The sequence below is a fragment of the Astatotilapia calliptera genome, chromosome 19 (genome assembly GCF_964374335.1).
Source record: "Astatotilapia calliptera chromosome 19, fAstCal68.1, whole genome shotgun sequence".
Lineage (NCBI taxonomy): Eukaryota > Metazoa > Chordata > Actinopteri > Cichliformes > Cichlidae > Astatotilapia > Astatotilapia calliptera.
The window spans coordinates 12,219,821-12,241,607 of NC_137440.1; the positions used below are offsets into that span (position 1 = coordinate 12,219,821).

Below are 21,787 nucleotides of genomic sequence, written 5' to 3' on the forward strand. Positions count from 1 at the left end.
AAAGTAAACTAGTATGTGTAGAAATCAGAAGTTGGTCTGCAACATATAAACCTATATAGACACAAATAGTCTAAAAGCAAGCGGTTGATGGCATCCCATGTACCACGCCTGCAAATAGTATGTGTAGAAATGCTGTGCTGAAAACCCCTTACTCTGTTAGACGAAAACTTTAGATTTCATTGGAAGACTAATAATTTGGCCTTTATTTATAAATGACAATAATTTCCGGGGTATATTCATATATAGACATAGTATGAAGAGGTCCCTTTTTCAGTAACCATCTCTCCTCCAAATAATTCATTTGGCTAGTTGAAAATCTGGAGCATTAGCTGTTGTGTGCTTGCTTTTTGTCTTAAAATAGCCAGATGATTCATGGTTTGAGAAACTAAGGCTATTCTATGGGGTGCAACAGTTTGTGCAACACACAAAAGTGCACGCAAAACAGAAGTGAGAGTGCCCAGTGAACAACTGAGCGACAGAAATAGTGTGTCAAAGTTTCAGATTTGGGAAACTGTCTGCTCACAGGCCAACAGTGAAGAAACAACTTCCAGGAAGATTTGCAAAGAAAAGAATTTTCAGAGACGGACAAAAAAAGGAAAATATTAAGATGGGCAAAAGACCCCAAAAGTGAGGGTTTGGGGGTATTTGGAGAGTAGTTTAGTAGTGACAATGTAGGAAATTTGTTCACTGCCCTACGACATGTTATAAATATTTAGAGAGCAGTCAGCTGGTATACTGCCTGCACACAACACAGCCTCTGGATCTGAGTCTTGCTGTTGTGGTGGGAAAAATGTTGGACGTAAGAAGTGCCCATCAAACCATTCCACATTGTGGGCTGCACTTCATAAAGCACGGGCTAACATTTATCCAAGACTGCTTTAAGAAAGTGACAGTAACAATGTAAGAAGTAAGGTCTGTAAAACTGTGATGGCTGTGATTGGAAGAGTCTCTGCAGACGTTTATTTCTAAATCGCTTTTTCAATTCAGAGCTGAAGAGTAGCTGAAGCCTGCCACGGCTGACACTGGGGGAGAGAAGGGGACACGCTGGACAGGTGTGACTGCTACATGATTGTTAGGTGGCTCAGGGGAGCAGGTCATCTACTAATCAGAAGGTTGGTAAAAAAGTATCCTCAGCAGGTCACGCAGCTCCAAGTTGCTCTCAGATGTATCATCAATGTGAAAGGTGAAGATAAAAGCACTTCTGTGATAATGTGTGAATGACATATGGTGTATGAAATGCAAAGCCAGTCCTATTACAGCTGTAGCAGCACATACACTGCATCATCGTACAGGACAACATGTCCACCACAAGGGAGCCACACAAAATGATCATTTCCACTAAAACGGAAGTATTTTACTCTCACTTTGCAACTAATTTATTTAAGATGTCACAGACCTTTGACCAGCAGACTGTGTGTGTGTGTGTGTGTGTGTGTGTGTGTGTGTGTGTGTGTGTGTGTGTGTGTGTGTGTGTGTGTGTGTGTGTGTGTGTGTGTGTGTGTGTGTGTGTGTGTGTGTGTGTGTGTGTAGGAGAAAGAGGGAAGGGAACTCACCGGTTGAGGAAGTCACTGCTAGAGTGCCAGCTGGATCCCTGTGATAAATAAAGATTTTTAAGTTAACGCATGTGTTCTCAAAGCCTCAGTCTGAATGTTGAGACGCTCTATGTTGATTAATATTCCTTTAATGATTTTCTTTAAAGTGACTGAAGATCTGTGTGCTGCGTTCTTGCAGGGCACTAAATTATGCATGGATTAAGGAAATCTACAATATTTGCTTGGTAAGCTTTGCAGTAAAATAAATGATTCTGGCAAGAATAGGAAAAACAAACGGAGAACAAAAACAAGTAATTGTGATTTTAGAGTTAATAAAAAGAATGCAATTATATAACAAAGGCAGAATTTTTATTTTTGTTTTGTGACATGCACAAACTAGAAATACTTCAGCACATCGTTCCCTTGTAACCATTTGTGATGTGTAGGCATAAAATGTTAGTGGTTAGCAAACGTATGCAGTGGGATAAACAGAGCGCAGGTAGTACTTAGGCAGACCACAGCGTCTCAGAAAGTGCAAATTAGTGAGGACCGCAGGCGACTACAGCTCAGCAAGCTTGGGCAGAGCAAGATTTTAGGAGGAAGAAGTGAAAGAGAGATAAGAAGACAGGCTCCTCTCAATCAGTAAATGCATGCATGGTGAAAACATGGGCAAAGAGAGAGGTCAGAGAGGCGGGAGTTCTTCGTGGCTGTCAGAGCTTCACCTTCACGACGAAAGCTGATGATCAGTCCCAGGAAAACGCTTTAAAATCAATGAAAGTGGCAAAAGCCATCAAGTAAGGTAATCCTAACCTGCCGTTTTAATGTTTAAAAGGCAACATATGTGCCAGAAAAGAGATGCCCCAGTGGAAAAACCTGCTTTGACCATATGGCTCCCCAGCTGGAATCAAAAGTTCAAAGAGGGAAGTGGTTACATAACCATCGCCATCTGACACCAACAAAAGGTAACTTCACGTTAGCTATCCTGTTGCACTGAGGCCAGGTTCACCTCAAAGGTCAAAGCAGGTTAGAAAGACAGCTGGCTCTACAGTTTGGTCCTGGCGTGGAAATTAATATATATATATATATATATATATATTTTTTACAACCAAACATGCCATTTAAAGTGTATAAACTGAGGCTGAACGGAGCTCAGCAGGGTTGCAGGAGAAGATGCATATTACAGTGAGACGTTTAGCAGCCACTCCACACGCACCAGTAAAATAAAGACAATACAAAAATTGACTGAAATAAACTGCAGTTTTTAATAAATCGCTATTCAAATCTTACAAAAGGCAGATAAAGCAACAACAGACACTCATTCCCTGTGGCTTCTTAAATAATGCCGTCATTCTGCCACTGTTCAAAAACACTGGCATAAAAGACCAGTTTACTGTCAACCAGCTGTATATAGAGGCCCTTTAGATGGGTGCTTGAGCTGAAACACAGGTTATAAAGGTTTACTGAGTTGAGTGCATAGCCTTAAATCATGCACAAATGTTTGCTAGTGACAAGATAAACACCTTTAACAACCAATGCAGCATTTTTCCACTAAAGTGACAGTAAAAATCGTATGCATAGCTTTACAAGAGGCAACCATTGGCAGAAGTTAATGTAAGGAATCACAAAAATGAATTTGTTAAAAAAAAGAAAAAAAGCAACATGACAAGAAAAACAGCCTCGCTAACAGACATGTGCTGCTTGTCTAACTTATTCTTTTTTAATAACTTATTTATGCAAATGAAAAGCAAATAAACAGAGAACCGAACTGGTCGAGAGCTTCAGTGTATTAAATAAGCGACGTGAAGAACATCTTAGCCGAAACATTACATGATATGTACAGAGATGTCCATGTACAGCAAACGAGGCCCAAAAAAGCCTAAATCTGAACACAACTGTGTCCTCTTGATGCTGAGGCTTGTGTCAGAGATGAGGGTTGTGTTAAAGGAGCGATGACTTAATGTAGTGAGTACTACAAAAGCAGGTTTGGTTGAGGAGTAGCAGTTGTAGTTGGTAGTAGTAGTAACACCAGGGAGGTATGGGAGAGAGGAGTGTGAGAAAGCCCGAGGACGTTAAATGTCAAAGGCACTGAGGAAGACAAGACAGGAACAGGAAGCCCCGGACAGGAAGCGCATCATCAGTGAGTCAATAGCTTAAGCCGCGTGATCCAACTGACCAGTAGTGAGCGCTCTGCCGTCGTGCGCTTGGAGACGGGAGCTACCGGAGCCTTTTTCGTGTCTTCCTGGTAGGGGATGGTGGCACTGTTGTGGAGGTCTGAGTTGGAGTAGTAGCGGCTGCCCCGGATGTGGTCCACTCGGATGAGATGCCGTTCCCCTGCAGGCCTGTAGGGTGGAGACACCGAGGGGACCTCCTCAGCAATGGTGGGGATCCTCTCGTTACTCAGGTATCTGTACAGGAGATCCTCACCTAAAGCAAAGACACAATGACAGGTTATTCTAAAGTCTCTAAAAATGCTTTGCAAATCTTTTTTAAATATTTGACTTGTTTTCTTATTGAAATTAACTAAGCAGCAACTTAATGGGCTGAAAAAATAATGATGTGCGATAAAGTGTAGTTCCACTAGTGGCCACTTGAGGCTGCATCCAATTGTGAGTCAATAAATTTAAATGATAAGTTGCACACACCTTTCCTTCCCTGCGCCCAGGGCTTTGCGTAAGGATCAACCACTGACAGACAGGTGTCTGCAGGCATGGACAGCGGCCGGGGCTTACCTGTAGACAAAAGTTTCAGGCTTGTTAATTGTTCTGAAAACACATTTTCTGAGTTTCTGTCAGAGGAATATTTCTAAACCACTGCGATGAGAAAGTACTGACCACGCGAGGGTTTATGCTCCCTCATTCTGGGCTGGACCACCTTTGCTTCGATGGGACAGCCGGCGCTTTGCTTGTCAAAATCGGTGCAGTGTCCTCTGCTCTCCTTGTCCAGGAAGGAGTTAGGTGACTCAGAGCCCTTTGGTCTTTTACTGATGCTGGAGAAGGCGTCTGTTCTCGCCTCTCTGGACGGAGGAACAAATGTTCATTAACTTATCTCCACAGCATGAGGAGGTGGAGGATAAAACAGTCGTAGTGTACGGACGGGTGGGAGCTGAGTGGGCTGAAGACCAGCAGAAGAGAAAGTGCAGCAGGAGGGGGTGCGAGGTAAAGTGATCACGAGCCGGGACCACACTCATTATTCATCAGCTTTAAAGCTCTGAGTTAGGCTGTAGCAAAGGTTGACTGGGGGTGTCTGAATCCCTCACAGCGGGGGGAGCAGGTGGCCTCCAGCCTTCTTGTTTTAGTACTTTACTACTTTTAGAGCTGAAGTTTCCAGTAAATTAATAATCGGTGCACATGAAACAGGATGGCTTACCGCGGCGTGTACGGCATTAGAGGAGGAGGCGGGATGTACAAGTCCAGGATAGCCGGCTTCTCCTTTTTGGTTGATCCATTAGCTGAACTGGAAGGAGACTGGGTTCTAACGAGGGACGAATTATTCTGAAAGAATACAACACAAGCGTGAGTGCCTGATCTAATCTGGAGAATAAAGTCTTCTCATTCCACCTTATCTGACTGCATGTACAGATCAGTTTGTGTTTCTGCTTATTACTGTTTCGGCTAATAGTTTTTTTTCCTCAGCCTTAAATTAAGACTTAATCTGACTTGCTGGCTAACGGGAGGAGTTTCCCAGATGTGGTGAGACATTTAAGTTCCTGTATGTCGGGCCTTCTTGTTTGAGGCATGGAAAGCTTCTGAGTGTAGTCCAAAATAGCCTGACACTTACCACAGTTATGTTTCCCCAACATCGTCCTTGAGTGTTACTCTGCTATTCTCATCAGGGAAAAATTACACATCTGCTGATACAGCATTGTAAATGTGATATATGGCAAACTAAACATCCGACTGGGGATCTCGTGAAACACTGCTCTCTGCGCTTCTCCAAATAGCTCAAATAGTACAAATTATATACTATTACAAAACCAGTGTCATTCATTCTCGAGTCACACCGTATGATTTGTCTCTGTTTGGCTCTTCGGAGCCTTGCTATCGCAAATAAACTGAGACGCCTGGCTCTGATGGGCCTGGCTCTGATGGGCCTGGCTCCGATGGGCCTGGCTCCGTGTTAAAAGAAGATGCTGGTGGATGTGTAGACATTGGTCACCTTTGTGCACAGAGCCTCTTTCGTTGATTTGAGGAACCCACTCCTAACTGATATAATCTCATCCTGTCTTCTCCGGCTATAAAAGAGGCTGCGCACACGATGACGCGGTGCCAGAGCTTCAGTCTTGGTATCTACGTTTATGACAGGCTTGCAGCCTCCCCCTCTGTCAGTGGGGACTCACCTAATTTAGCGTAATGTGTTCATTTGATTATGAATCAGCTCACACATTCCCTCACAGGCTCGATATTTATCCCATTTCCCTTTAAGCTTTCTTTAACACAAACAAATGATTGTGTGTCTGTTGTTTGCTTTAAACCATGACGTTGGGCCGTCTAATAAACTAACCATTCTGAAACACTAAAGCTCGGAAGCTTTATCTCATAGACTGAATAACATCTTGGGACTTTGTTTGCCTCTTTTGTTGTGCAAGAAAAGCTGAATGCTATATTCACTTGAGCCAGCAGCACTCTTTCAGGGTGGCCCTGTCTGGACTTGCTGCTTTGGAACCAACTCCCTAAAAAGCTGGTAATTGTTTGACAATGATTAGACGAGACAATGATGAAAGGAAGCGTGCATGCATGTGTGCATGTACCTGAGGTACTGGGGGCTTCCAGCGCATGTTCTTCAGTGGGGCAGGGGTGAAACCTGTTGTGCCCGTGGGCCTCTTCTTCAGGAGTAGAACCACACCTTTAGGGTCCTCCCTCAGTTTAAAAACCAGGTTTTTTAGCTGCCAGCCCACCTGGTTAACAGGAAGCGAATGCACATGATGCTCATGCTTTTGATTAAAGATTTCCAGTATGTATTTAACTTCCCACACAATCTGGGATTCTTACCACAGTCTGATGGTTGACCTGGATCACCTCGTCCCCAGCGTGGATCTTCCTCGTCAGGTCTGCGGGCGACTAAACATAATACATAAACAGCCAAGGTCAAAACCAGATAGACCGCTTTTATTGAACTATTCTCAAAATGCTGTGGAAACTGGGCGGCGCTCTGGTACCACTCGTGGCTGATTTCTGCACCAGATGAACACTCAAAGATCAGAATCGTGAGAAAAAGCCTCTCAGTGTGTGTGACTATCAGCAGAATTGTTTTTCATGTCACGAAGATGCCAAACGAGATAAACTGGTCATTATAAACGATGATTCAGGTTGTGATTCAGGAGTGGGGACTGGAGGCGTGAGGATCCAACGGTGGCTGTGATGCACGTGTGTTAGTCACTGACTGAGTGTGTAAGTGTGGTGAAAAGGTAAAACTTGTTTGTGTGGAGTGCAGAAAGAAACTATCCCCTTTGCACATGAGCAGCTCTGAACTCCCTCACATGATGTTACTCAGGGTGCCCTCAGAGAGGAGGATGAAGAGGAGGAGGATGAAACTTACAAAAGCTTGTTTAAGAGTACTGGCAGCGAATGAATGAATTTCAGCACTGAAACTGGATAAAATTGGCTCCTGTCCTACTTACATGTTCTGTGGTTCCAGTGATGACATGCAACCCATCATAAGTAGACTTGATGTACATTCCCTGGGTTTAAAAAGAAAAGAAAAATGGTGGATAACAGCGTATTACCAGTTCACACATCGAATACATTCCCAGACAGACAACCCAAGAAGCCGACCACAAGTTCGAGATTCAAAAAAAAGAGGAAAACAAAAAAATGTTCAAGAATCATTCCTCACCAGACCCTCGCCTGGATTGATGTTGGTCAACTGGACTTCTTCCAAACAAGCCGACTGGCTCATCAGGGGGTCAGAGGTGGTTCTCACGGTCTGATCACAGATGGTGTTCAAAATCTTTGACTGCAGAAGAGAACGCCAAACAAAATGCCTCAGTGGTCAAAATAATAAGCACAAGACTTTAATAAACCTCTCGCTGTGATCACAAGTGCTGCACTTAATCATCCAAAGATCAAGTTATTGTGTGTTTTACAGGTTAGAACTGGCAGTTAGGTTACATTCCTCCTTTTCATACTATATGCAAAGACCTGTGTGCCTGACATTAACCTCACTACTGTGAGGTTTAATGCTCTGCGAGGGGCCATTAGTGTGCTTTTAAGTGGAGCGACCTCAACGCATAGGACTGAAATCAGTCCTTTAAACACACCTCTTCTATGTTCCTTTCTTGGTTAATGGCAAATACTATAATTTCTCATCATTAGAGGGTTTTATCGTATATACTTTATGTAGAGTTGATCTTGAGGAGTATAAAGGCAAGAAATAAAAATAAATCGGACTCGTGCCAAATAAAGAATAGAAAAAAAAGCTGGTGACAAAGAGGAGCAATGAAAGAAAAGTGAAGAAAAAAGCTTTTAAACAAAGACGTCTGTAATATGAATTTCAAAGAAAGATAGAAAATGGTAGAGGAAGCCCAGTGTTAGCCCACAGAGTCTGGAGAGTGTCAACAACAGGAAACACTGATTGATGGCAGGGCCATAATAGACCCACCTCCTCCTCTGGTCTTCTTGTACACCCGCCTGCTCTATTCACTCAAAAATCTGACCTTGCTGCTGAAAGCAAGTCTGACACAATGCCCAATTAAAAAGACTTAAAGGCCCATTCCCCACAATACTGGAACTTCCAGGTCAGTTCTTTGTTTGCAAAGAGATGCAGAGTACTCACAACTTCCAGGATCCTTTCTTCCATCTCATAAACACTGCAGTCCTGTTGCAGAGAATAGAAACAGGGAAGAGGAAGAAGTTAGTCGATGGCTCGAGAGCGAAAAAGCAAAAGCATGAAGCAGGGTTTGGGTAAATGGGATATAATCAGAATCCTACATATAGAACTGAGAAAAATGAAAAAAGCCACAAATAAACAGCTTTTAGCTTTAAATGACCGCTTTGCTTAAATTATGTGGATGCTTTAATTACATAACACCCTTTGTGGTTCAGTTTACTTATACTGGAATGAAAATACCATAAGAACAGTCATACAGTAACTATGCGCAGATGACATGGTGAGAAACAGTCGGGAAAACATGTCATCGTGCTCAGAAAACCCTCTTCCAAATAGTCTGCTGGCAGAGAGCAAATATTTGGACGCACGGCCGCTTTCTTCGTTGCGACTGGGTGGGCTAGTGGAGGAGGGGAGGTCCTCTGAAGACAAAGCTGTGATCTTTGCAGATTTTATCAGCAGCTCCTTCACCCAGTCAGCCCAGTCAGCTGGGAAACTGTCCACTGGCCCTCTCCAAGTGTCAGCTAGACAGGACACAGCTGTGGCAACAGCCCCACTGACAACTGTGTCGCTGGCGGGGAAAGAAGGGGGGGGGGGGGGGGGTCAGTCTAGAGTAACCCCCCGAGGGATAGCATCCAACAAATCACAGGTGACATGCTTCTGTCAAAACCACAGAGCACAAAGGTATCAGTGTGAGGCTCGTTCCCCCAGAACGCTCACAAGCTACAAACCTGTGGATGGAAAATAAAGGAAAACTGTTGTGATGTGCACAAAGCCAGCTCTGTTGCTCTTTGTAAATGCATTGTACAGACAGCAAATAGGGGGGTCAGCCATGTTTTTCCATATTTCCATAGCTTGCACATTCCACTGGGATAAAGCGGGGCGTTTGTTTTCAAAACCGTTGGCTTGTTTGCACTAACGAGATTTGCGCGACCGTCTGTGGCCGTGAGCGATGGCTTCGCATCAAAGCAGAATGCATGCAGTGCTCCCTAAATATTCCCTTCGATCTGCGTTTTACCGTCTGTTTGAAGGATGAAACTCATTCGGTGAAGGTTCATACATGCGGCTGCCATGTTTCCCTTACTTTGGGGAGGAAAATGAAAAAACAGTATAAACACGAGGTAGGAATAAATGCAATTATAATACATTTCCTGTGACATATATTGGTCCCCAAAAAAATCATGTTTCCAAACAATCTAATTCCAGCCAGGAATATATGGCGGTTTCAGCAAGAATTTAGCTGCTCTTCCATAAACAAACAGCTGCATATTTCTTTTACAGACATGTTTGGATCGCTGCTCTCTTAACTGAGCCAAGAAGGATGAACTAAAAATACATATTTCAACGTTTAGAGGTCGTGAAACAAAACAGCATGTCATTATCAGCTGGCACGACTCCCATCAAGCTTTAACATTTACAGAACTTCTCCATAGTATCAGATCATGAGAAAACGATATCATAGACTTAGACTCCTGGCTTTATTTCTCATTTCTGAGAACTGTTTGTGCTTCCAAAGTAATCCCACATCTTTGTCAGGACCAAAGTAGTCACAATAGACGAGGGCGAGATGAGAAAGAAAGCACTGCGGCTGAGGACAATTCCCTGGGTGTACTGATCCCTGACATTATGGACTTGATCTCACAACCAGTGTGGATCAGATCACTCTCTGGGTGCAGCTCTCTGGGCCTTTGATCAGCCACCAGAGAAGATTTGCATGGTCGGGCAGTGAGGTGGCTGAGAGTGGAGCGCTGGCACGGTGCCGAGTCTGGACTGACTTCACACCTGCAGGAAACCAAGGCCACGGACTGCAGCATGTCACACCTGGGCTTCTCACGTGATGACAACGATGGACTTTATCGTTTGCAGAGAGTTGAACTTCCTTCGTCATCCAGCGGGAAGCGTAAACTAAAGACACGCGGGATTGATGAAAAATGCATACTTTGACAGAGAGTGACCTCCACGCTGACGGGTTAGCCAAGAAGGACGATGCATCCAGTGTTTTATGGCCTTGTCCCATTGTGTGTGCAAACACAGGCTTCATTCAGGCAGAACACATAAAGTGCGATCTCAAAAGCCCCGATTTCTGGGCAAACCTCACGCCGTCCTCCCCCATCATAAAACTAATCACCGTGGCAGACTCCTGTGCAACTCATTTTATTAACCAGTGCTTTCCATGCTAGCCCACTTGCTCTAAAGAAACAAGGAATCCAAACGATTCAGACAAATCGGAAATGAAACGAGGATTTCTCTGAGCCTGTGTGCTTTTTTATAAACTCGATCATGGGATTAGTTGGAAATCGCCCATCCTCATCAGCTGCTGCGAGCTGGCTTAAAACTAGCAAGTCGAACGGCATGTCTCTCCAGCTGCGAGAGGAAGCTAATCTCTCAAGCCTTGCAAGAACCTTTCAGCACCTATCAGAAGTTTATTCTCCACCATAACCTCTCCACTTCACATGGCAGTGTGAGAAATGGATACCCCCACTCCTCCTGGATGACCATGACCGATACACCCACAGTAAATCACCAGAGGCGCTGAAATCCCAGACTCTGGCGAGGAAATAGGCACTCTGGGAAAGGAATTTATTTTGATGCAATAACCCTCTGAAAAAAATGACACCTGCACTCTCAGGAGCCACTTTTGCTGGCAGCGTAAAATGAGTTTCTTATCGGGATAACCCTTGAGGGATAAAAGACAAGCGGATGAATTGATAGGAAAGAAAACCCAGTCAAATAAAGTCTTCCCCATATGCATGAGCAACCACTACTGGTTTCATGAAACTGGCAGAAGCAGGAATAACTATACTGATGCAATTCAAGAGCAACCCTCTGCAGAAATATAAAAGGGTGGTTGCCGGTGCTCTGCGCTATCTGTTAGCCATCTTTCCAGCAGTCTGAAGGACCACCTCCTCAATCCTTCCACTAAACCTACACACAGGAAATGCTTCCAGACGGTTTGGTCTCCCACTGGGAGCATCTTGGAGAAGCAAAAACAGGAACCACATGGCCCGAAGGAGTACAGCAGCCCGGGGAATGTTGGCAGCCACCTCTAAAAGAGCGCTAGTGGGTTTTATGAAACTGGAAGCACAAAAGCAACATTTACCATTAAACGTCCCCACACCGAGGGGGTCTCCTCATTAGCCAGCACGTGGAGGAAAAGATCCCAAGAAAAACAGCAGCATTTGCAATAATGTGCTCAGACTGCTGGCTTCAGGCTCATGTCATGGCTGCCAGACCACATTTCCCATAACACTCTTCTCCTACACATCTGTGCCCCTGAGCTGGTATGTGCTCAGTGGAAAAAAGCTATTGTGTGTGTGTGTTTCTGCTGAACTAACTAGCATGCAGACCTGCTGAACTGTGGTGGTGAGCTCCAGGCACAGCTGAATGATCTTGTTCTTGGTGGCTGTGAAGTCACTGATCCCTGTAAGAGGCGTCCTGCGAGCAGACAAAGGAGGAAAGAGAGAACATTGGAAACAAGCGATGGACTGCAGAGATGAGCTCAAGTTTATTGTACTCGCTCAGATTGCTGTGTTTGGCCACCGACAGGCTTGTTACTCGTTTCTCAAGTATGCAACCATTCTGGTGCCAGCTTGTACTTTTCTGTCTTTTTCTCACCTCACTCTATCTGAAACATGTGCTTCAAAAACCAGTTTGTAGTCCTTGGAATATGTCTGACTATATTACAAATCTTGAAACAAATAGCACTTACTGGCCAGTAGCACAAAAAAATAAGGATTACTTTGTGTGCCAGAAATACGTCTCTATATATTTTATTGTTAATAAACAAGAAACTTGATGCAAAATCATTAAACTGCCGTCTGACCAGAAACAGATCTAATACCAAATGTGCAAAGACTTGTTTGCTGAGCTAATGTGCTGTACAAATACATTATTATTAGAGTCAGAGAAGCCTAATGACCTACAAACCTGAACCATAAATTTTCTTTGGCTCTGCTTGCACTTCAGCATCACAACAACCATTTAAACAATGACATCAATGCACCACTTTAGCCAAGCCTGTCATAAAAAGGAGAAGCTTAATTTGAGCCAGCTAACACTTAATCCTGGCAACCTGCTTAATATGCTCGGCTTTTATGGCGTAATGTGTTTTGGAGCAGGTCAACAGGAGCGCACAGGACACTCTGCCAGCTGGATATAACGATAAGCTGACATGCAAAAGGTCTTTATAATGCTGAAAACGAACTCTTATGTCTGATCATAAACAGACTCGTTTTTTGAATATCAAATTGCATCTTTATTTCAAACTAGTGTGATCGAACGTGACACTTCCGCCTCTCATTAAGGCCGTGACAAAGTGTTACCTGTCGAGCCACGCCAGGAGGCTCTTTGCAGCACCGATCAGCTCCACCACGGAGGTAAGAAAATCGTTAGGTGGCTTTCGCGAGGCGCTTCCATCGTAGGCGGGGCTTTTCCTGCGGTCGGCCGTGGCCATGTGCAGACTGTTGGTGGCAGCTCTCATCCTCACTACCAGATTCTTCAAGTTATCTGACTCCACTCCGTAGTTCTGAAACAGCAAATTAAACATAACAGAACGGTTTAAGAGCACACTCATCATCAATCCTTCTACATAGTCTACCTGCGAGGCTTATGGTCCCACCCTGTCAAAACAAGTTGTGTCCCGTCCACTGAAAGGCTGTAATCATTGATTTGACAGATATGCTTTGAGTTCACTTGTCTGTGAACATCGTGAACAAGACATCACTCCCACCCAGCTCTAGATTTGTTCTGGGGTGTGAGTACTTGTGCCATCACCTGATTCTTATCAAGCGGTGTGAAGTTTTCATTCCTAAGTCTAAGCTGTTTCCTGCATACATTCCTCTTATTTAGAAGAGGAATGTATGCCGGTCTCAAAGATCAGGGAGTACACTATAAACCAGCTGTGAAGTGAGCTGCTGCAGGAAACCTGGGCAGCAACAGAATTCACCTTTTATCAGAGTCGGCAGTGTTTAAACTTTTGCATTCTTGCAGCTGAGAAATTGGAATAATGTGTTTTTTCCATATGTACGCAGTGGAAGGGCAGCCTGGCTCTTGTCCTGGTAAATATCAGCTTACAGGATGTTGCATCGCTGCCAGCAAACGCTGCACTCTGAGTGACATGCCAGGAGCTAAATATGCTTTGCAAGGAGTAACACGGCACGTGTTTGGCAACCAACAAACGAGATCTGCAAGTGGTTAGCGTCTCCTTTTATTCCACCGCCCCTCGCCAACATGGGCTCAAAAACATATATTTGACCAGTTTTAGTCTCCGGGGACACACTGGAATAATCAGACTAGTCAAACAGTAGCTGAAGGCAGCATTATTCACGCCACACTTGGCATGAAATGGTTTGTTGAAACACCATTAAGGAAATGCAAACATGATCAAGGAATATGTGAAAAAAGAGAGAAAAGTCACTTGGTGGTTTTATTCTCATTCGGTGTAACTTTAGCACCAAGGCAGCGTGGCTTTTTCATTAGCAGGCTAATCACACCGTCGCAGCGGCTCTGACTGGCCCACAGATGTCCGCTGAGCTAAAAACCACGTCTGAGCAAAATCTGCGTTTTCACTCAACCCATTTTTCATCCTCACAACATTTCAAGTCAAATTTACATTCTTGCAGTGTCCTTTTTCACCACACCAAGCTAAACAAAAACCAAGATGGCAGATTTTATTTTTGAAGTAAGGCCTTTCTGGGGCTCTTTGAAGACGTTATTCGCTGACTTTAGGCTCCTCAGGAGAAATCAAGAACGGTTATCACAACACGGTGCTTCCTCCCCTCAGACTTGACTATAAAGGACATATCTTTAAGCAATAGTACAAACATTTGCAGCAGGCCCATGATGAAGCCGTGTTCAATGGCTGCAGCTAATGCTTATGTGATGATAGAAGTGTTGACTTTCAGCACCGACTCTGCAGAAAGCATCAAGGCTCGTGAGAAGACCAGTAAAATGAATTGATGTGTTCTTTCTTTGTCTCTAGACAGCAGTTTGGTCTTGATCTCCTTTGCACGGATGGAGGACGAGTACGAATGCTTCCTAAAGGTTTGCAGCGCTGTATGTTAGCTCATCTTTCATCATGATTTAAGTTTGTAACTATTAACGAGACAAAGATGTGCACACATGCATAAACATTTAAAAAGCGAGAGCAAAGCCTTGCAGCAAAGGGCCGCTACGTCAACAGGAAGTGTCTGACCTCCCAGTAAATTTAAAGAGAAAGTGGGTGAAAGTGTGAGAGTGTGTGGGGGTTTCGGGTGCTGCTGGGCTGCGTTCCTGTGAGTAGCAGTGACCTTGAGTAAAAGCTAATTGAATCGGGGGCCTCACTTCCTCCCATGAGCCCAGTGGAAGGTTGAGGCCCGCTTCTTAATAGGGAAACCCCAAACGGACAAAAAACATTATACTTCAAGGCTTCAATCAGGGGTGAAAGGTTAAGGACAGTGCACCAACTACCAAAGCACAAACTGGCAGCATGTTTTACCGTAAATCTTAGAGCAAAAGCACTTGAGATTCCACTTTGTCAATGCAAAAGATTCCAGGGATGAATCCAAATCTGGGCCTGGTTACTGGGATAGTGCAACACATGGTGCAAATTTTATGATAAATAAATCCAATAAAAAAAACCCCAATGAATACGTGCTGAATGCTTCCATCTGTTCAGTGCGGTGACTACAGGTAGAGCACTGATAGGAGGCAGGAGCTTATCGTGCATTGATGGAAAAACTGTCAAAAACTGTGTCAAAGGGAAGAGATTAACATATTTTGCATATCACTCACAATTAAACTGATAAATAGACAGGTAGGACATGAGATTAGATACTTCAGCGTCCTTCCTGTAGATTGTGTATATTAATAGCTCAGTTCATGTGACTCTATTCCAATGCAAAGAAGCTAAGGAACGATAATAAGATCCAAGCTAAGCGCACGTACACTTGCTTTATTAAGAATGCACGAGAACTCAAATGTGGCTTTTGTGCGCTAAGAAAAAAAAAAAAAAAAAGTAAAAGTAGCTCCAAATCTATTCTACCCACAATTTTCCATTCCGCCTCATGCAGTAGAAGATTTAACATTTAAATAGCTTTGAGCAAAAATAACCATGCCACAAATGATTAATGTAAAGTGTTTTAAGAGCGCACAGAAATGCTGACACTGATCAAAACGCGGGGACCACAAGCTTGGACTTTTATGGCACAGGAAGTGATAAAACTCCAAATCGATCCCATCTGCTGGAGAACCTGTTTCTCTTTCAGCTGGAGCGCGGAAGGTTTCATCACTCTTTACTCGCCTGCAGGTCTCAGGCAGACACATTTTAGCTGGAAGCTGTTCTGGGATCTGTGGTGATGGACAGCAGATCAGCGTGACTCAAAGTGAGCAAGAGGAGCCAAACATGGGATTTTGATACTGAACCGGGAGAGATTCAGCATGGAATTAGGAGTGAAGATGATTGCAGGAGTAAGCACGAAACCAACTTTTCATTTCCTTTGAGACTGATGAACAAACAGCTTAAGTACATATGTATTTGGTGCACATATAGCGAGAAAGGAGGAGGAGCTTCTTATTTTATCTGTCAAACACATCTAACTGCCACTGCTAGCTACATGTTGCCCATTAGGATCAGCTTCTGTTATCTCCCACATCTACAAACTGCCACACAGCTGTGACACCTGTGACCTGCTCTTCTCCAGTGTCCTCAGGCTGCTTCATGTGTCGCGATGCGTCCACACCCTGCTGAGATGTGTGGGAAACGATGAGCTCTTCTGCATCGCTAGTTCCTTTAGCTGCCAGACCAGAAACTACCAGTTGAGTTTTTAGTGAATGAGAGCGAGGGGGGAGGGTCAGGGTCCAACAGAGCCTTCCTGAGGTACAGCCTATAAAATCCTCACATAGATTCAACCAGAAACAGATCTACTGACCAGAGCGCATAGCAGGTCGACAGCCTCCAGCACCAGCTCCTGGTGGCCAATCCTGGCAACGCCGAGCTCTTCCAGGTCCTGATGTGTGATCTTCAGCAGCTGCTCGCCACTGATCTTCTCCCGCTCAAAGTTGCTAACGTACTGCTGCAAGCTGTCATCCAAACCTACAACACACACAAGAAGGAAAAGGGAAAAAAAAAAAAACAGCAAATGAGGATAATCTTACCAAAGTATGTTGATGTCATTCACAAACCTTTTTGTCGCCATGCAAAACAAAACCACAAAAATCAGGTGATGTCAGGTTTTTTTAGCACGTTCCAAGTGTGCGTGTGCACTGTCCAGATAAGGAGCAGGTGGGATGGCTATCTTTGCTAGATAAACAAACCATAAACAGAGTAACGGTTGAGAGCGCTCAGTCTGTTAGACTGGTTAAACAATGGGTGGCTGTATTTGTGTGTATGCATGTTAGGTCTATGTGGGTGTGGGTGTTTGCAATAAGTGCGTCCGCATCATGGGTGTCCCCTTGCTTCTATTCCAAACTCCACTAACAAATGACTTGGACTGTGACACCAACTGCTACAGTCACTGAACTTACAAGGATGCAGCTCACACAGCCTCCTCTCACACTGCATATGATTTCAAAGCTGTGCATTATAATAAACAAATGCACAAAACATGCCCTCCCTATGCATGCAATGCACCCCTCAGGGGACCAGAAAGTAAAGTTCAAACAACAGAGGAGAAAATGAGCCTTTGTGTATTTTGTGAGTGTGTGTAGCTGTGGGTGTGGAAGTAAACGCCATCGCCTCTCGCCATCAAAGAGCGTACACAGAGGCGGCAGCTGCAGCTACATGGCCCTGCGCCCCGATTCCCTCTGAAAGACCCGTCAGCTGCAAGACTCTCCCACTCTTTCAGACCTCAGCACATGCACGAAGCACAACTGACATTACTTAGCGTGGTGCATGATTAGGTGATATATTTTAAGTGGAGCATCCAAGTTCAAAAGCGACTTGACAATTTTAGCCTGGCCACGTGCGACATCTGCAGATGGGTCCTTATCAAACGTAGAGGTATGAGTGAAGTCCTGTGGGTTTATTCTGTGGTTGCTTTTGTCTTTAAATGGCACCTCATATGTTTATGTCCCTGTGGGGCTCAGTTCGTGCACCTGTTGCCGAGAGTTTGCATAAAGCAAAGACAAAGGTGTGCATGTGACAGTCACTCCTGACCAAACAATACTGAATTGCATGCAAATACTTGTAGCATGCATTCTGCATTAAAACGCATTAAAGCATGAATACAAGCACAACAGTTTAAAAAAGCCATAAAACATATTTTCAGAGTTATGGACTCAGACTGAAATTAAACCATTTTGGTGTTGTGGGCAGGGCTCAGTTTAAAAAGTTCCAGCCACCAATCAGACGACTGTCGTCAGGTGACTCAGCGAGCTCTGCAGCCACAGAGTTCCCATGAGGTAAATACTGTCAGGAGACCTCAGGACATTTTTATAATCACTTCTCATGATGTTTTTTTTAAAGTTATGTCAAACTCTTTAACACCTGTTGCATGTTTCATGGTAGCATTCGACTTTAGAGCGAATCTTTCTGTTCACATGCCTATAAAAGAGCACCTTTCAGACACATTAAAATCTCATTATGGTATCAAAGTTCCCTCTGACAGCAATTTTAATCCTTCAGAAAATATAATCCATGTGTGAGAGCTCAAGTCGTCTCCACTGAATCACAGAGAAAATCCATCACGACTCGTTAACCATTAGCCTCCATACAAGTCAGGTCCAGTTAGGCTCATTACATTTTTCTCATTCCTCGGCATGCTAATCTTAGGCAAGACTTTCAGAGAATTTTTAGGCTTAACCCTCGACTGGCCGGTGTTCTGCGAGGGAATCCACTTCGCATTGTAGGAAAGGGGCTGAGCACTGGCCTGAGCCCACACTGACATGAACACAAGCCAAGCACAAACACAGGGCCAGTCACTTAATGCGATTAGATGAAAACAAAGTCGTGGGTCTGGACGGGGCAAAGTCTCCCTTTCCTGCTGTGTTAAAAAGGCATTTCCTGTGGAATGGTGCCACCGTCCTTCCACCAACAAGGGAAAGTTGTGGTTTAGGCTACAAAAAGAGTTGAAGGGGCTCCAATTGCAGGATCTTAACTGTTTGAAAAACACAGAGTAGATATCAGAAAACACTCTGGAATTAATTGATTGACTAACTGATGAGGGGCTATCCTCTCCTTTAGCTTGTTTTCACTTTCATTCTTTGGCAAGAATTTTCCTAGAAGTTAGAGCTGTAGGCATCAGGAAAATCACTCCGTGATGTTCTGGCTTAGGTTTAAAATGTTTTTATTTGTGCTAAATACAGAAAGGGGACATTTCCCCCCTCTGACACTTAAAAAATAAAAACAGTGAGGCTTATAAAACATTTATTGTGCCTCAATCAATGGCTGTTAGGGCGTGTGTATGTGTGTGCGAGACTATCAATTTTCATTAAAGGGCAGAGAAACCAGTAAAAGAGCTAGAGTGTCACGTTATTGTGAATTGAGTAAAGGGGGAAGCAGAGGGGAGGAGTGTGTGAATGCTTTTGAAAAGCCTGCACAGGATGAAATGCTGTGGAGGTTTATGGACACTGAGAACCGCTTGGCAAATGTCCTCAAACCAGAGCGAGTGCATGTAAACCGGGAAGCAAAGCACCAAAACACCAGACAATCACTTACCTCCTTCTATTTACATCATCAAAAAGTCTAAATTACTGTGTGCATTTTGACAGCTGGTTCGTGCTTCATCATTCTTTAGCTCAAAGTTGTCCAGTGTGAGATGTGACAATCTGCTGTTTTCTACTTCATATCAGTGTAAATGCATTTTGCAGGCTAACTTAGCATTCTGAATACTTTAGCTTAAGCTGTGAAATAATAAATCTCACTTTTCTAAAAGTAAACTGAGTTTGCTTGTCAAAGTTCTCACATTTCAAAATCTGAACCAAAATCTCGCAGCACTAAGAACTCCTTCATCCTGAGTCTGCAAATAAGTGCTTCATTCCCAGCCCACAGAGGCTCGATCATCCAGGTAAGGAAATCCCAAAAAGTTGATTCTGTTCATCCGGGAACAATCAGAGAGAAGGTGTGAGAGTACCAGTGTCACAAAGAGTTTAAAAAGGAAGAATGGAGAAGACAGACTGTAATCACTGACAGTGCAGAAGATGACTGACAAATGCCAGGGTTAGAGGTTAGAGGTTAGGGGATCTGGCTGTGCCTAATGTGGCACCTGCTGTTCAATGTGGGGTCTCACCACCACACACTGTTTCGGTAAACAGTGATTATGTGCCAAACAGGTTAGCAGCAAAGGTTTAGCAGTACAATGGATAAACCTTCAGGACAGCAGGACAAGAGCTGGACAATCTGGACAACATAAATGGAACTAGACCCGCCTAGTGGCCTTTAAGCTCTGCAGCCTACTTAAAGCCTGTGTAAGCACACAGTTCTGGCAATATAAACAGAGCACATCCTTTTGCAAAAGGTTAGTTTATTCTTATCCTAATCTCAACAATTGGCTGTTTTTTTGTCTAAAGCACAAAAGAGCCCAGGACTCTGTATTTGTGATGAACAACATTAAACAACAGCAAACAGGATTGAACAGGATTTCTGAAACAAGTTCACATCTTTGTCCCAAGGAAAAAAAACAAAACAGATCCGTTCAGATCCATAATGCTCTTCAGTGCAGCTTTTGGTTGCCAACTTTTCGTTCTCAGGGGTTTGATTACATTAGTAAAAGAGCACGCAGTCTTTCTCCCCCAACAGAAAGAAACAAACAATCTCCCTCCCCCATCTTTCAACCCCTCCCTGTGCTCCCAGTGGGAGCACTTGCCACCATGTAACAGACACACACACACACACACACACACACACACACACACACACACACACACATAAACCAGTATCCCCACAGGGGTGGCCACTGGGAAAGCTACTGGGTGTAGAATAGCTAAGCCACTGTAACTCCGCTGTCTTTATTTGTCAGCCGGGCCTCTGAACCTGTGGGGAACGGTCAGGAATTTGATTCATTGTTCTCTGCAGAGCAGCTCCATTGTGGGAACTTGCAGCGCTTTGGCACAATGGTCTCTGGCAGGACCAGGCCGTGCAGTAATTAAAAAGAAAGAAAAAGCTCCTCTCGACTACACAGCTAAGCTATCCTGTAATGCATGACTTCACAGGACAACAACAAAGCCTGTACACACACTGGGAGCTGGGGATAGAAGTTACACAATGATCTCCGTCTCTATTGCGCCTGTTGTCTCTTCTTCTGCAGACAGTACAAAATGTTAATATTAATATAAATAATAATATTAATCTGAATATATATTAGATGCACGTTTTCCTTCAGTGCTACAACCTCACAGGCTAATTCATTCCTGGGATTTCCTATCTTCTGATAGCATCGATTATACAAGCCGGTATAATCCATGCTTTAATCTTATCATCACTTCCTCCAGCTAACAGAGTGTTTCACTTTATGTACCCTAATCTTAAAGACAGACAACTACAAACTGGCAGCTACATGTCCCAAGTGTGCTTCGTAAGGGAGAAAAGCAGCTGAGGCTGGCCCCTCCACAGAAGACAAAAGCAGCCCTGTCTCTTACCGGGTGATGGACGATGACTGATGAGAGCTGAAGGGTCAGAGTTCAGGGGGCTGTCGTGGCTGAAGCGCATTCAGCGAGCACGAGTGCCAGCCCCCTTAGGTTCAGTTAATCCTCACCTCTAGCACAGCAGACCGAGTCACGTGACTGCTACCTTTTTAGATTTCTAAGGTTGAATGAGCTGGAAGGGAAGGAGGATGTTGGACAGCTCAGTTAATATCGACTAAGGTCTGGAGGTGATGGAGGTCTGGGCGGAGGAGAAGAGGAGGTTTGGAGAGGTATTTTTGGTCGGGCTGTTATGTGATGACTTCTGGTCACAATGACATCAGAAGACAGAAGAGAACAAGAAACAGGGCAAAGAGATAAGCACACTGCTGCGGGCGCATGAGTACGAGAGTCTTTGTAAACCTGCAGCAACAAAAACACTTGTTGCCCAATTTAGAGGCGTGGGATAAGACTCTGAAACTGACTGGGTCACCGAGTTTAAACCTAAAAATTCCTTCCTTGTATACGGTTACTCAACGCCACACGTGGAACCTCTAACAGCTGCATACAGTAGGCCTATATGCAGGTAATATTAGGGATTCTTGGGCAGTTTGAGTGAGCTACACCTGCACCTGCGCTGAACATCATTTTTGGGTTTAGATTAGATTAGACATCTTAGATCTGAAGCTTTGAGAAGTGACGGGGACTATCCAGTTAATCCTGATTATTCCGATTAAGCTCAGGCAATTGGATGAATAGACTGGCTATCTGTGAATGGCCAGGTTCATTATCTGTTGGTGATTTACTCTGCAATATTTAAGTGATTAAGAAAGGACAGTAAGCAGTCACTGATTGTTGGATTTTTCCCATCAGTCATTATTATGAACATGTAGGACAGG

At 44.0% G+C, this 21,787-nt stretch overlaps 1 protein-coding gene across 1 annotated transcript in view; it reads right to left on the reverse strand.

Moving 5' to 3' along the window:
* LOC113011846 (connector enhancer of kinase suppressor of ras 3) overlaps window positions 1-21,787 on the reverse strand; it is a 42,982-nt gene that overhangs the window by 12,273 nt on the left and 8,922 nt on the right. The window contains exons 2-14 of the mRNA XM_080293885.1: window positions 16,262-16,425; window positions 12,677-12,879; window positions 11,702-11,789; window positions 8,304-8,345; window positions 7,365-7,484; window positions 7,150-7,209; window positions 6,521-6,589; window positions 6,280-6,426; window positions 4,899-5,023; window positions 4,364-4,545; window positions 4,175-4,261; window positions 3,706-3,956; window positions 1,554-1,591 (exon numbers count right to left, since the gene is read on the reverse strand). Coding sequence (XP_080150011.1) covers window positions 1,554-1,591; window positions 3,706-3,956; window positions 4,175-4,261; window positions 4,364-4,545; window positions 4,899-5,023; window positions 6,280-6,426; window positions 6,521-6,589; window positions 7,150-7,209; window positions 7,365-7,484; window positions 8,304-8,345; window positions 11,702-11,789; window positions 12,677-12,879; window positions 16,262-16,425 — 1,576 coding nt within the window. The remainder of the gene's footprint in view (window positions 1-1,553; window positions 1,592-3,705; window positions 3,957-4,174; window positions 4,262-4,363; window positions 4,546-4,898; window positions 5,024-6,279; window positions 6,427-6,520; window positions 6,590-7,149; window positions 7,210-7,364; window positions 7,485-8,303; window positions 8,346-11,701; window positions 11,790-12,676; window positions 12,880-16,261; window positions 16,426-21,787) is intronic.